The sequence below is a fragment of the Lemur catta genome, chromosome 1 (genome assembly GCF_020740605.2).
Source record: "Lemur catta isolate mLemCat1 chromosome 1, mLemCat1.pri, whole genome shotgun sequence".
In the NCBI taxonomy this organism is placed as follows: domain Eukaryota; kingdom Metazoa; phylum Chordata; class Mammalia; order Primates; family Lemuridae; genus Lemur; species Lemur catta.
In genome coordinates this window covers 175,157,388-175,171,764 of record NC_059128.1, presented here as the reverse complement: position 1 = coordinate 175,171,764, position 14,377 = coordinate 175,157,388, and the positions used below count along the sequence as shown (strand labels likewise).

The 14,377-nt window shown below is 43.7% G+C and overlaps 1 protein-coding gene across 1 annotated transcript in view; it reads left to right on the top strand.

The window, feature by feature from the left end:
• Positions 1–14,377, top strand: part of SLC9A9 (solute carrier family 9 member A9) — a 530,362-nt gene that overhangs the window by 227,917 nt on the left and 288,068 nt on the right. The window contains exons 7-8 of the mRNA XM_045539403.1: positions 6,762–6,900; positions 11,429–11,534. Of these exons, the coding sequence (XP_045395359.1) occupies positions 6,762–6,900; positions 11,429–11,534 (245 nt within the window). The remainder of the gene's footprint in view (positions 1–6,761; positions 6,901–11,428; positions 11,535–14,377) is intronic.

The following is a 14,377-nucleotide window of genomic DNA, read 5'->3' as shown; positions in this document are numbered from 1 at the left end:
GCAGGACCTGCAGGCTTCTTAGCTTGGTGTGTCTGTAGAGTAGGTAGGGTGATCCCACCCAGCCCAGTGCTATAGGGCCAGTGGAATGTGCTCAGGGTAACCCTAGATTAAGGTGATTGGAGGTCAGGAGACAGGTGAGAGCCACTGAGCTGCCCACATGGCCACTGATCGATCCAAGCCATGGAAATAGGCTGGGAGTGTGCATAGCTAGCTGGGTGGATGGAAGATCCGGTGGCACCCGTGAGGGGGTTCTGAACAAAATGGAGGTACTATCACGTCAACAGAGGTCCCTAAGAGGGATCAAGCAGTAATGAGAGACCAGAGACCCCTGCCGACCATTGACAAACAGTTGGCCACATGAAAAGAAAGCTGGACTCCCATCCCTTCTCCAGACCTCCAACACCAGGGGGCGCTGGCACCCATGGGAGAGGAGGAGGAACATGCTGCTACTCTAGAATATTCTGCAGGGAGAATAGGAATCTTGCTTTGAAGATTTAGGTTTTAAGTTGGGCTGCACGAAATTTTAATAACTAAAATGAATTGAATCATGGAATTTGACCAAGACATCATTAATGAAACCACTTACCCAGCATGAAGGGGAATTTGATATAGTACAGCTGGAAACAGTGATTGGAAAAAAAAATAAACCACATCATATTTACGTCCCAAGTAATCAAGAACTCTTCAATGATGTGGTGCCAATTATTAGAAGATTTTTTGTTAGGGATTAAAGATTTGGCAGATAAAATGGAAGTTTCTTTTGTATATCTTTGGCTATAATAATCATTTTCTCATTTTTTTTCTGCAATGATTAAGTTCCTAGAAATTCTGAGGGGAATGCAATGTGTTGGCTTAAGACTTTTTAAAATAAGCTTTCCAGTGACATTGATTTCATGTTAATAAAGGAAATGAGGCTGGGCTGGGGGTAGAGAAGTAGGTTGTTCTGATTAAGCACCCAGAAGAGCAAGTGGACGTGGGATTTGGGGCCACAGGTCAGAGGAGAGTGATGCATCCACCCAGAAGCTTGAGGTCGTTGGGCAGTTCCTGTGAGAAACTGTGTGGCAAAATACTTTAGCAGTCACAGTGAAGGATAACCGGAGTGGATGGTGTTGGAAACAGACCTTAAGGAAGATTGTAATGACTTGGAAAGAGAAGACTCAGTACAGTCCAGAAAGGGACGATGGCCAGAGCCACGGAGGGGACGGCATTGTTGGAAATGATGACAGTATAATTTGTATAATACTTTCCGTATCTATTATTTCATTTTCACTCTTGGCATCATTTCACTCACAGCATCTCTTCTTCTTCCTCTTTTCCTTCTCTTCCCCCTCCTCCTTCTTTTTCTTCAGCACTAGCATTTACTGAGCACTTACTATGTGCCACACACCATTCTGCACACAAAAATTTATATGATCAGATGATCCCTGCCACCCAGAGATCCTAGACCAGGGACCAGCCAATCAGAGTATGAGGGACAGGTGATAAAATCTTAGTTCTGGTCAGGTTGAGGTGTTGATTGGAAATTTATTTGAAATGCTCCTTTCAGAAGTAAACTAAGAACGAAGCTCTGAGAGAAAGGAGAGAGAGAGAGAGAGAGAGAGAGAGATGATTTACTTAAGAAATGTTTGTCTGGTTCTTACTAGGTACCAGGTACCATTTCAAATGCTTTATAAACATCAGTTCATTTAATTGTCATAGCAACCCAATGTGGTAGGTACTATTACTATCATCCTCATTTTATAGAAACTGAAGTGCAGGTAGTTTAAATAACTTGCTCAAGGTCATATAGCCAGAAACTGGCAGAGTTGCAATTTACACCCAGATCTCAGATTCAGGCTCTTTGCTCTTAATGCTACCTAAGCTGCCAGGCACGTTCCTTGCAGGAGCATCATATAGAAGAAAAGATGGGTTGTAGAGAAACACTGGAGTCTCAATCATAAGTCTATGAATCTTAAATGGTACAGAAAGCAAGATGATCTGTATTCACATTGCTTTCATCAAAGGAATTTAGGATACTTCATCCATTTCAAAATTTTTGAATAAAAGATGCTGCACACATTTATTTCTGAGTATGGATACAATACACTGTCATCAAACTAATTTTTGCTGCATAATCTGTTTCTGAACAGAATGAATCAATATCCTGGACTTATCTCCAATTTATGAGATGAATATTTAAACACCACTGTGTATTTCTGGTCATGTCATTTTCAAGGACATTGGTTCTATCCAACTTTTTCCCAGAAATCTGAGGCTTGTAGATCCATCTTCACTAGTTTGCACTATAAACAGTGCCTCTTCAGAGTGGTATCCCAGAGAACAACCGCCACGTGGGTTAACAGGAAATCCAAGTCTTTTCCCCCTCCTCTCCCCTCTCTTGTATTTTCATCCATTAATAGTTTAAGCATCTCCCTTGGCACAGGGGAGAAGTCTAAATGGCTGGAATTGCTGGAGCAATGATATTCCTCCCTTAGGTTGAAGTTGGAAAACTCCATACGTGCCACCCAAACCCTTGGCTATTTCCACTCCCACCCTCTGCCCTGCAACTGTTGCTCCTAAACCCAGAGGCTTAGTATTGTTAGTACCGCAGCTGAAAATCAGAGTGCAGAAGAGATGCCTCTTCTCGGGGCTGAGAGAGCCTTAAAGAACAACATCCTAAAATTCCAGCAGTCCAGAGAGATGCAACCTCCCTGGGCCATAGACTTCTGCCTCCTTTGCCTCGTTCCTCACTAGAAGCCAGAGGGCTTTGCCCCAGAACATCCCCCACTAAACTTGGGAAAAAGCATCTCAAGCTGAGGCTCCTGGCCTGCTCTTGTCCCTGGGGCACACCTCTGCCCACGCTGCCGAGGGCACGCCTTCCCTCCTTGATCCACCAAGCCAAGGGTTCCATGATAAATATGACAACTTTTTAGCCATGCCCCAGTGATCACTTCCCTGGGGTAACTGCCTGGGGCCTTTCCTTCCTGGACACCCTTCTGTTCCCTTGAAAAGGTGACTAATTCCTCTCCAGCCCCCTCAAAGGTTGCTGTGCCACGATGGCAGCCACACCCCATCTGCCCTTATTTGGAACTGAGGCCTGCTTTAGCCACAGCATCTGCTGTCTGCCATTGTGAAGCTCGTGGAAGTTCTTAGCAGAAAAATGGTTATGATGGTAAGGATAAATAATATTTATTGAGTGTTTGTTTTGAGTGCACATAATAAGCACTCAGTGGATGACTCTACAATTCACAAGATACTCGCATGAGTTTTAAATGTACCTCATAGCCTCACTGCACGTCTGGGGGATAAGTACTATTATTATCTCCATTTCACAGACAATGTAACTGAGTCTAAGCATGAGGAAGTAATCTGTCCAAGGCCACATTGCCAATAAGTATCAAATCTTAGGCTCAAGTTAAAAGGCTCAAGTGTCAGTTTCAAGATTGGATTGATAACCCTGAAAGTACCCACAACATGACTACACATACTCAATGTCTAATAAAAAATCTTGCAGATGATGATTCATTTTAAAAGATGACTAGCTTTGGAAGCCTCCTTCCTTCCTGTTTTTCTTCTTTTCTACTTTCTAGTTGTCCTGCCTTCATTCCATCAGCCTTTATATAGCATGCCATATGCCAGGCACCAGGTTGCTCTGTGCATGCAGAGAGAAGCAAGACCCAGGCAGGCCTGGCAAATCCAGACATGAAAGCAGGTTTCTATGAAAAGCCCTGGTACCTATTGTCCTTATAGTCGGTGTGACACTGTCACTCCACTATCCTGAAGTGGGTTCGTGGTTTCCCCCCAATAAAATCACTTTTTAAGGGAGAAACAAGAAATCTACATTGTGAACTTAGTAGCTGTGTGATCTTAACTTCTCTGATCCTTAGGTTCTTTATTTTATACAAAGGAAGACAGAAAGGAAGAGAGGAAAGGAGGGAGGGAGGAAAGGAAAAGGAGAGATAACAATACCTGCTCTGTTTACTTCCCAGAGGTGTTATAGGATCAAATAAAGTTATGATGTAGACATAAGACAACTAAATATTATGTACGTGTGAAGGCTTTCACATTTTATCAGCATGGCACTTAAGGCTTGGAGTAATGCCACCTCACCTGTCTTCACCCCTCCACATGTGCCCACATACGTGCTGCCTGGGGTCCAGCCGTGACCACACAGCTACGTCTGGTGTGTGCCCTGAACTCACCTGCCTGGTTGCCTTTCCTTATACTCTTTCCACTGCCTGGAATACCCTCTCCCCATCACTGTCTGTGGCCCAAATGTCATCTCCTTTATTCTAAAATAGTGCCTCTTTCTTCTTTTGTACCATTAGATGTTGTGTTTCTCTCACAAAATCATACTTAGTACTGGGATGGGACTACAACAATTTGGCATCTATAGCTTGGGCTTCTCTGCCTAGGTATACCTTGCATATATCAGGTGTTCAATAAAATGTTTTTTGAATAAAATTCTGCTTCCCTTCTCTGACTGCCTCCCACACCCTGTAGAGAATGCATCCCCTGGCACATGGCAGGCCCCCTGTGCACATGTCCCGGGGAGCTTTAGGGCCAGCAAATTCCAGGGACAATCTCCATAGGTCAAGGGGAGTTAAGCTTTTCCTTTCAGTTAAGTCAAACATCAGAGGGAAGGGATAAAGTTTAGCAAACAAATTGGCTAAGAGTTAAGAGTGAGCAGGGGAAGTGGATGCCAATTCTCCTACAAGAAGATGTGTGGCATAGTAAAGGTAGTTTTAAATGTTCTTAGTTCCTGTTGGGTGGGCAGGAAGTAGACATTTCCCAAAGTGCCGACTGAAAATCAGTGGGGATACCTAGATGGATTTTAGGGGACACATAGGTGAACTTTTTATCCAATTACATATTCTCACTTATATTCAAAAGAAATATAATTAGCACATCAAACTTATGATTTCATAGATATTCTTTAATAAATGCTCTTGAACTTGAATAAAAATCCTTTAAAGAAAAACATTGCATAGATGAAGGTATAGGATACAGCTGAATGGCTGATGTGGTGCCTCGCAGAACCAAGTCCCAGGAGCACCAGGACCGGGAAAACACCCCGAGGGGTGGGGCGACGCAGGTAAGATGAAGTGGTGCCTGGTCTGTGGGTCAGCTGTGCTGGTATTCACAGCCTCAGGCATTCACAGAATTATGTCCAAAGCTGTGTTACCCTGGAAAAACCTTTGAAAGGCAGAATGCAAACAGGAATGTTTTCTCATCACTCTGGTTTCTTCACTGGAATGAAGAAACATGCTGGCAAATGTCAACACAAACACATCAAGCTTCACAGCCTTGAGCACAGGTTTCCTAATGGCCTTGGGGTTTTACACCTTTTTCTCAGGACTGGCAGATACAAAGGACCCAAATGTGAGTTTGCTTTTCCTTTTTTTCCCTGCAAAGCACAACGCTTTACAAAAAGAAAAACACTTCAAAGGCAGTCCTTTTCTCGCATACATTTCAGGGCTCTATTCAAGACCCACATTCATCTTCCTTATCCAATTACAGGATCAAAGCAGAAGGGTTTGGCCTACTTTGGGGGTTTAAAGACATCGAGTGAAAACTAAGAACATTTAAAACTACCTTTTCTGTGCCACACATCTTCTTGTAGGAGAATTGGACTCCGCTCCCCCTGCTCACTCTTAACTAGTCTCTGGATACAAAAGTCAGGTCAGAGAGTTAACATGCTCTAATCACTGGCACCATAAAACATAAAGCAGTTACATCTTTGTAAAATGCAATCTAGTCTCAGTCGGTGTGTCTTGTGTACTTTTTGCCTTTACGCCGCTAGTCCTTTTCAAAACCCACCGCCAAACTCTTGATTTTTCCTGATTAGTTTTAAAAAATTTGTATTAACATAAAAACAGCCCCCTCCCCAAAATCTGAAATGTTACTTCATTAGTCTCCCTAAAGCTACTGGTTCTAGCACATCTGTTCATTTTAATGCCACCATACGGAGTTCATATTTCCTAAAATAGGACGCGCCATGTCCTTCATATTAACACTGTGGGATTTAAGCCCTTGGTTAAAAAAAAAAATAGCAAATATCACGTCCTCAAAAATATTTAAGTGAACAGACTGCCTATTGGTGGATTGATTTTTCTCTATGGAAATAAATCTATTGGCAGCCGCCAGAATTGGGGTATAAAAGATGATCTTGGGCAGCTGCTACCATTTGTTTCAGTGGGAAAACGAGGGTTTTGTCTCTCCCCAGGGGTTAATCCTGTGACGTTCTGAACATCATTGGTGATCTGTTTCTGAAGGGTTACGCTAGAGAGGAGGAATGCTTTGTGGTTTATGACAAGATCGTGGCAGAATATTTTGTGCACGCTGTGATTTGTATCACCCATTTGTGCACAGGCCATAAAAGTGCACTTTTTATCAGGAACATTTGTGAATATATAACAGCACTGAAGACATATGGCCACTAAATAATTCACAGTTATCTATCTTCTCAGCAGATTCCGTATACACCTACCATGTTTTAATGTCTAGTTTGCTCAGAAACAATATTCTTTACGACGCTTCCAATATAAAAATGTTTACTGACTGGCAGCAATATATGGATCCCATGGGATGGGGGCAGTAAGCAAGGGGGAAGCTTTCTGCATTCTCCACCTCTGCCCCTCTTCACCTGCCCCCCGACCCCCTGCTTCCAACTAGCACTCAACCTTATAGGAAAAGGTGCCTGTCCCAAAAGTGGGTGCAAAATTTTATCTGGGCTATAAGATGAAAGTCACTAACTAACCTTTTCCCTCTTGTCTTTTCAGTTCTATATCCATTTACAGTCCCAAGGAGAATCCAAACGCATTTGATGCTGCTGCATTCTTCCAGTCCGTGGGGAATTTCCTGGGGATCTTTGCTGGCTCGTTTGCAATGGGGTCAGCGTATGCAGTTATCACAGCACTGATATCCTTTGTGTGTGGAAAGCTGAGGACTGTTAAGAGAAGTCGATGTCTGGGCAATGTTTCTGAGGATGGGCGACCTTCAGACCAGTAAATGGCTAGATAGTCTGTGGCTCAAGCTTCATATGGCACCGCTGGGGCCATCTTGGTCCTGAGTCGTCCCTGGAGGCATGGGTTGGTACCAGTGGCAGAGGAGGCTAGGCTCTTATCTTGTCCAAGGTCAGTTCTAGCACTATTGACACTGTCTGATCCTAGAGATCAACAGCCTTTAAAAAAATGCCAACTAGGAAGAGTAGTGGACAGAGGGCTTCAGAATTGGCCTAACCAGGGTCAAGAGAAAGAAATGAAGACCCAGTGTCAAGAATAAGACAGGACTGACTGGGGGTGATACACTGGATATGTGCTGACTCCTTCTTAAGTTTATTCAATTGCTAGCTCATAGGGTAGGCCAAGCCAGAGATCACTGTGGATTTAAACAAGCTTCCCAGCTCTTTATAGAAGAGAACCTGCAAGCAATGCAGAAATGACATGTTTGCCATATCTGGGCAATTGTGTCATTTGATTCCTTGTTTTTTGTTAGGGAGTTTAGTTCCTAGAGGATCTGAGCCATGGAAAGAAGCTGTCTGCTGGGCTGTTCACTTAGAACCATCAGATGGGGCAAAAGTCAGAGCTGAGAAGGAAAGCCAGAGGGCCGATGTCAAGTGTGAGGGCTCAGTGGAGCCACAGGGAAGAGGCAGAGTGAAAGATCCAGGGCCAAGAGAAGGGGAAGGGGAAAGAGAAGAAAGGAGTGTGCCAGAGGAGTCAGGGCCCCGGGCAAAGAAAGGGCAAAATGGTGGGGCCTTTTCCCCTGGGGCTGCTCAGACATTCACTGAGCAGCTGCTCAAGGGCTCGATTCTGCTGCTGAAGAAGAGTCAGGAGATGAGTAAAACAAGGTCCCTGCCCTCAGTGAGTGACAAGCTTGGAAAGATAGTTCTACAAGTTGGATAGAAAATGAGTGCAAAAGCCACATCCACATTATCACAACTACAAAAATTCAAATGGGGACAAGGCCATTGTGTCTGGAACAGTCCAATAGACTCTTGGCCAACCTTATGATTCTGGAAAATAATTTAAAAAGCAGTATTTATATGCAGCATGGGCCTTGGGCTTGGCCTGGAAGGTGGGCAGGGCACAGGCTGTACAGGAGGTGATCCAGGAGGAGAAGACCAGTGTTCATTAAGGTGTGGAGGTGGGACTGACCTGGCACCTGGCAGATGTGCCTGAGAGGACCAGAGGGCTCCGGCTGGTGAGAAATGGAGGATGAGGAGACACAGGTGGGAGGGAGTCAGCTTGTGCAGTATCTTCAGATGCTATTTGAAAGAGTCTGAGCCTCCTTCTGTGGTCCACAATGAGCTGCTGAAGGGTCTGCTGTGGAGAGTGACACGCTGACAGTCCTGTTTTCAAAACGTGATGAGGAACTGGCACACAGGACAAATTAGAGGGGATTAGAAGCAAAGGGACATGGTGATGAACTGCAGAGGCATCAGGGAGGAGACTGATGTTTAGGAGGAACAATCTCTAGGACTTAATGATTGGTTGGTTGTTAGAGATAAAGAGGAGGAGAGAGTCAAAGGCCACTGCAAAGTTTCATCCTGCAGCCTCATAGAAGGGACCTCCATTGACAGAAATAAGGTAAGTCAGGTTTCCAACAACAACAAAATGATCTACCCAGTACTGATGACATGTCAGGCCCCCAAGACTTGTCTTACACTGCAGGACCTCATCTAACCTTCAGTGTCCCATCACCAGACACTATTTTTATTGGACACTGAAGCTTAGAAAGAGGAAGCTATTGCTCAGGGCCATGCAGCCAGTAAGTAAACCCAGAGAAAGAATCAGGAGAGAGACCATGGTTGTAATCACTACTCCCTATTGCCTCTTAATTAGCAGGTGGAATTGTGACGGAGGTCATGTCTTATTTAGACTAGAGTAATAGTAATGATGACAGGAACATTTAGTGAGCTCTCACGTAAGCCAAGGCCTTTATATGCATCTCTTCATTTGAATCAACCCTGTAAAACAGGTTGTTATCCTCATTTTGCACTTGAGGAAAGTGAGGCTCAATGAGGTTAAGTAGCTCTCACTCTGGGTCATATGTCAGTAACAATGAACATGATCATATGACCTAACATTTACTGAAAAATTTACTATGCACCATCCATTGCCTGAAGCATTTTGCTTGGATTGTCTCAGACAACTTTTACAAGAACACTGGTAGGTAGATACTATTATTATCCCAATTTTACAGCTGAAGAAACTAAGGCAATCAAGGTTACGTAACTTGGCTGAGGCCCTACAACAAGGCTGTTTCAGGACCAGGATTCAAATCCAGGCTTTTCAACTCCAGAGCCTGCACTAGGAGGAGAAGCTGAAATCAGAATTCTTCTCTGCCTGACACGAGAGGAAGGTGTGGTCGCATAGGTAAGCAGGTTGATAAGGGAAAGAAAAGACATTCCTGGAGACTGGAAGTCTGGCATGCGATTGGATCAGATCTGGAAGAAAGAATGTAGAGACAGAGGAGATGGAGGCTCAGTCAGTAACAGTGACACCATCAATCCTGTAGCACTCAGGTTTTAGCAGGCTCTGCAAACACAGGCTGTGCAGGAGACAGGCACGTGTCGTTGTCTCCTCTGCCTCCATACCTCATCCGTTCTGAGGCTAAGTCTCCGTAGATTGTAGGTCCCTGGGCTCTGGACTTGGAGGTTGACCCAGAACTGAACTGCTTTTTGGAGGAGATTGAAAGAAAAGAATGCTCTATAGCCAGTCGATATTCTGCTATTCAAACTGGCCTGAACATTCTCCTTAAAACAAACTGGAAGAGGGAATCCTGAAGAACAAACCCCACTAAAACAAAGCCTTCCATCCAAGTGACAAAAGGGAATATTGAAAAAGGCTCTAAGAGCAGCTCATTTTTTATTCCACATAAAAAATTGCTTCTAGATTCTTACAATTCTATTTCTAAGAAAGACGTTTTATTTAAAAAAATAATTAAGCTGGGCATGGTGACATGAGTGTGTAGTCCCAACTACTCAGGGGTGAGGCAGGAGGATACTCTGAGCCCAGGAGTTTGAGGCCAGCTTGGGCAACATGGTGATGCCCCATCTCTAAAAAAAAATTAATTAATTTAAATCGCAGTAATATAAAATTTACATATCACTTGTACATACCAGGCACTGTTCTGAGTATTTAACCTATATACCACTGAGAAATGTTGCATTTTTATTCCCATTTTCAGAGACGAAAACCAAGGCAAAGAGTGGTCAAGAGATGGCCAAGTGAATACTATGAATTTGAATGCAGGTGGAGTCAGCTTCCAGAGGCCACACCTCCAGCCATGTTATTCTGCCTTTGTGCTTTCTAAGACTTTACAAAATGTTTTTAACATACTTTACCTCTTTTCACTCTCCACACTGTGGGAGCAAGTATTACACTACTCATTGTCAATTCATATAGGATAGCAATTAGGCTCAGCGAGGTTAATATACTGCTCAGAAATCACACAGCCAGTGACTAGCAGAATCAAGAATAAGAACAGATCCAGAGGTCATGCTTTCACTTCCCTGCCCCACTGCTAAACATCTTATTGTAGAATCTTCTTTTGATTTTGTTCTAAAAGCGTAAACATGCAACATGGTCACATCTCCCTATCTGTCAGGGCAATTTTTGCCTATTGTGGACACAATTGCAGTGGAACAAATCCTTTCCCATTGACCACATATTCCTAATCATCTCCCCATAATCCATTTTCTGCCCAACTTGAATCACTATCCGTTTGTTCTATTTGCAATTTGTAGACTATTGACTAAGTGTCATCCTTGTCAAAATAAACCATTGCCTGCCAAAGGACATCTTGTCTGACCTAGAAATAAAACACCTTCTCCTCCATTTTACTTATACCAAGAGGCATAGGCAGCCTCCCTGTCACTGAATAGAACTGCTTCTCTTGACCCTATTTCCATGGCCAGGAGAGGACACTCTACCAGGCGGTCTGCCCACTCACTGCTCTCCCCAGGAGCAGCACCTCCTCCCCTCTCCCCCTTCTCCCCTCCCCCCTCCCCTCCTCCCCTCCCCTCCTCCCCTCCCCTCCTGCCCTCCTCCTGTGCCCACTGCCCTGCAGCATCTCATCCCCACCACAGTCTCCTTGGCTTTGTTTCCCCCGCATACCTGCTACCGCTCTCCTGAGGCGCACACTGCAGGGGCAAGGCCAAATTCAGGAAGTCTTGTACCCACAGATGGCTGCTTTTTCATTCCTAGGAAGACACCTTTTTTATCTGAACACAGGTTTGAATGTTCACAGGCATGTTTAACCCCCAGTGAAGCGTGGAACTCATGCTGGCCTTCAAAGTAAGTCCCAGTGAGAGTTAGAGTCTTCCAGTCAGGTCTGCAAGTTTTACTCAAAAACTATCATCACCAGATCATTTTTTTTTTTTCTCAGCCAAAAAGAAAACGCAGCTGTGAAGCCATTGTTGTTTTCCTTAACATGTCTTCCTCACCTGACCAAATTTACCAAGCTGTGTGAATTCCCGATGCTGGAAACAGGCCTTTTCTTCCTCCTTTCTTGGAGTGCCTTCCTGTCTGCCGAGGCCGCCGGCCTAACAGGTCAGTGCTTCCTGCCGCACAGCCAGATGGGTGTGTGGACACCCGTGTGCCTCCGGGTGTGTGCCCCTCCCGGACCCAGCAGGAGGTGAAATGAAGTCTGTCTGAAATGGTGACTGTGAATGGTTTGTGTCAGAATCAGCCTCCCCTGGGTAGCCTGAGGAGAAGAAATCATAATTCATCCATTTTGTGCAAAATAACTTAATGGAACGTCTTCCAAATGCTTTCCTCTTCTCTCCCGGCTGGACAGGAGTGTGTTGAAAAGACTGATGTACAGTGGTGATGGATGACTTTACAAATGGAAGTCTCCACTCAGAGCGTAAAAGGATATACACACACAACCACTTTGTAGAGAAGGGCGGTGGCTTTCCTTTGGCTGTAAACAGCAGGTTCCAATGTAAGCAGCCTCTGCAGAATGTGCACAGCTCTACACACATCAGTGTTTAAGATCTTTGCATATGCTCCATGGCAGGTAGCAAAACAAATGGCAAATGTGGTGGCACTACAGTTTAATGTCTCTTACCACAGCAAGTGTGTAGAGAGAGTCCACTGAGGTGGAACAGTTGATAGAGAGAGGGGCGGTCCCTAAAGTCCCAAGGGCCACAGATCCTGGGATCTGGATTTGCAATGAGATTGCCTTTCTGCAGCAGCAAGGTTTACGCTTGGGTAGCTGCAATGAATGGGTGCTTTTTCATGTAAAAACTGCAACTCTAAGAAAAATGCCAAAGCTATTTCTCTCCCCGGGCCTAGTTCCTTGCTTCTCCCAGGTTTCAGTCCTGGACCCCTTTCTGCTCACTACATCTTAACTGACATTCAAGTGGTAAGAATCTCTCCTTACATGTTAACTATTAACCAGGTATGCCTCCCAGGGTATTGGCATTTTAATAGGTGATGCTTTAAATCTAAGTGATAAATAAAAATAAAACTTGACATGTATTGAGGGTATACCATGAGCCAGGTGCTGGCTGGCTGCCTTTCACGGATGATCTCATTAATTTACAGAAAGATTGAAAGTAAAGGACTATTCCCAGTTTATCCAACCAACAGTAAGTGTTGGAGCTGGGATTACAAACTAGGAAATTCAATTCCAGACCCTGGGCCCTGGGGCGCCAAGCTTTTCTACCTTGAATGAAAGTCCATCTGCGGAATATCAAGCAGACCTCCAAGAGTAGGAAGGAAGATAGTTGGGGCCGCAGGAGCCTGCGTGGCCCACTTGCTCCTTAGCTGGTCTTGGCTCCCCTGTGAAGGCCATGCGAATCTTTTTAGTAATGATAACCTATTGCTCTAATCGGCTGGCTCAACTTACTGCAGAGCTGCCCAAACCAAGCTGTCCCAACGAGCTTTCAGGTGTCTGCTGCCGATACAGAAAGCCACCCTGCCAGTTCTTGTGCCACTATAATCAAGACTATATTGCCAGATTCCACCCAACCGGGACCTTGTATCCAAATCATTCCAACACAAGGTCTGTTATGTTAGTGCATTGCCATGAGAGTGAGGAGGTTGTTGAAGAGCTTAGGCATTCCAGGAAAAAAAATAACCATGTCCCTTAAATGAAATAGCATAGGTAAACCATTTATATCATAGTCATTCAAAAAAATCTGGTCCTCCTTCCTTTACATTCTGTAGAGGAATTCAGCACATCACTTGTAAAATGATCTAAGTAATGTTAACAATAAGAATATTTGACCTTCTTGAAGGTAAAGAAGTATCTTAACTCATCTAATATTTTTTAATCTTCTGTTGAGTGTTATAATAAATACATATACACACACACATGCCACTGCCTAGGAATTGTTCATTACTGTGTGTGAAAACTGTCTATTTCCTGGTCCATTTTAACAAGTCTTGTTCTATTAACTGCTTTAAGGGTTATGGTGCATGGGAAACTGTGCAAATTGCTAGTTTATCAGCACCTTGTTCTTTTACTGCCCTTTTCAACCAAATATCCTTACTGCGATGCCAGGCAGACCACCTTCCAAGGAGCCAGTATCATGGGATGAGTGAATATGGGTGTGGATCTCAGTAGCAGAAAGACCCAAGTGCCCATGGCTGCACCCAGGGGCAGACTGACTCAACACTAGTGTTCCAGCTTTAGGCAATGTGCCTAACAGGCTTTTGAAATAAACCAAACTCTAGGCGGGAGCATTTTCTATCACCAAAGACCAAGCCTGCTTAGTCAAAATTATTTATGTGTTTGTTTATTATTTAATCCTTGCCTATTTTCAAATTGGATTTGAGACAACTCATAACGTAAGCCACGCACACCATGGGACTATTTAGTTGAGGGTAAACACTCAAGTGTTCTGGGATAGTTTTTCTGCAAAATTAGGCAGCTGTTCATCGCTCTGGTTTGGCAATAAATATAGCTCTGAGCTTTCTGGCAGTCAAAGCCAAAAGGGAAACGTGATGAGTTGTATAGGAATAATACAGCGTTTTAAAGGGAAGTCATACTCATTTAGAAAAATGGGCAAACTTTTTTCCGGTACTAAAATGTTAGGGGACTTTATCACATGCATCCTTATATAAGGGCCTTTGAACACCAGAATGGGCAAGGTATTTAATAATAATTTTAGGGAAGATTGAGATCCATTCTTTATGTGGTCATTTCTCATATCAACCTCCGATAAAATCTGAGGGTGTAATATCAAATCATAATTCTCTAAGGTCATTTCAATGTAATAATAAAATCCTTTTAGTTCTAATCCACAGGTAAACCAATATAATGCAAAGCTAAAATCTAGAAAAGTTTTTAGAAAAAGGCATACTGGAAGAATAGACACCAGTGAATACAGTGAACTAAAATGGAATGAACTATTAACTATTAAATGGTTTATGAGTAACTACAG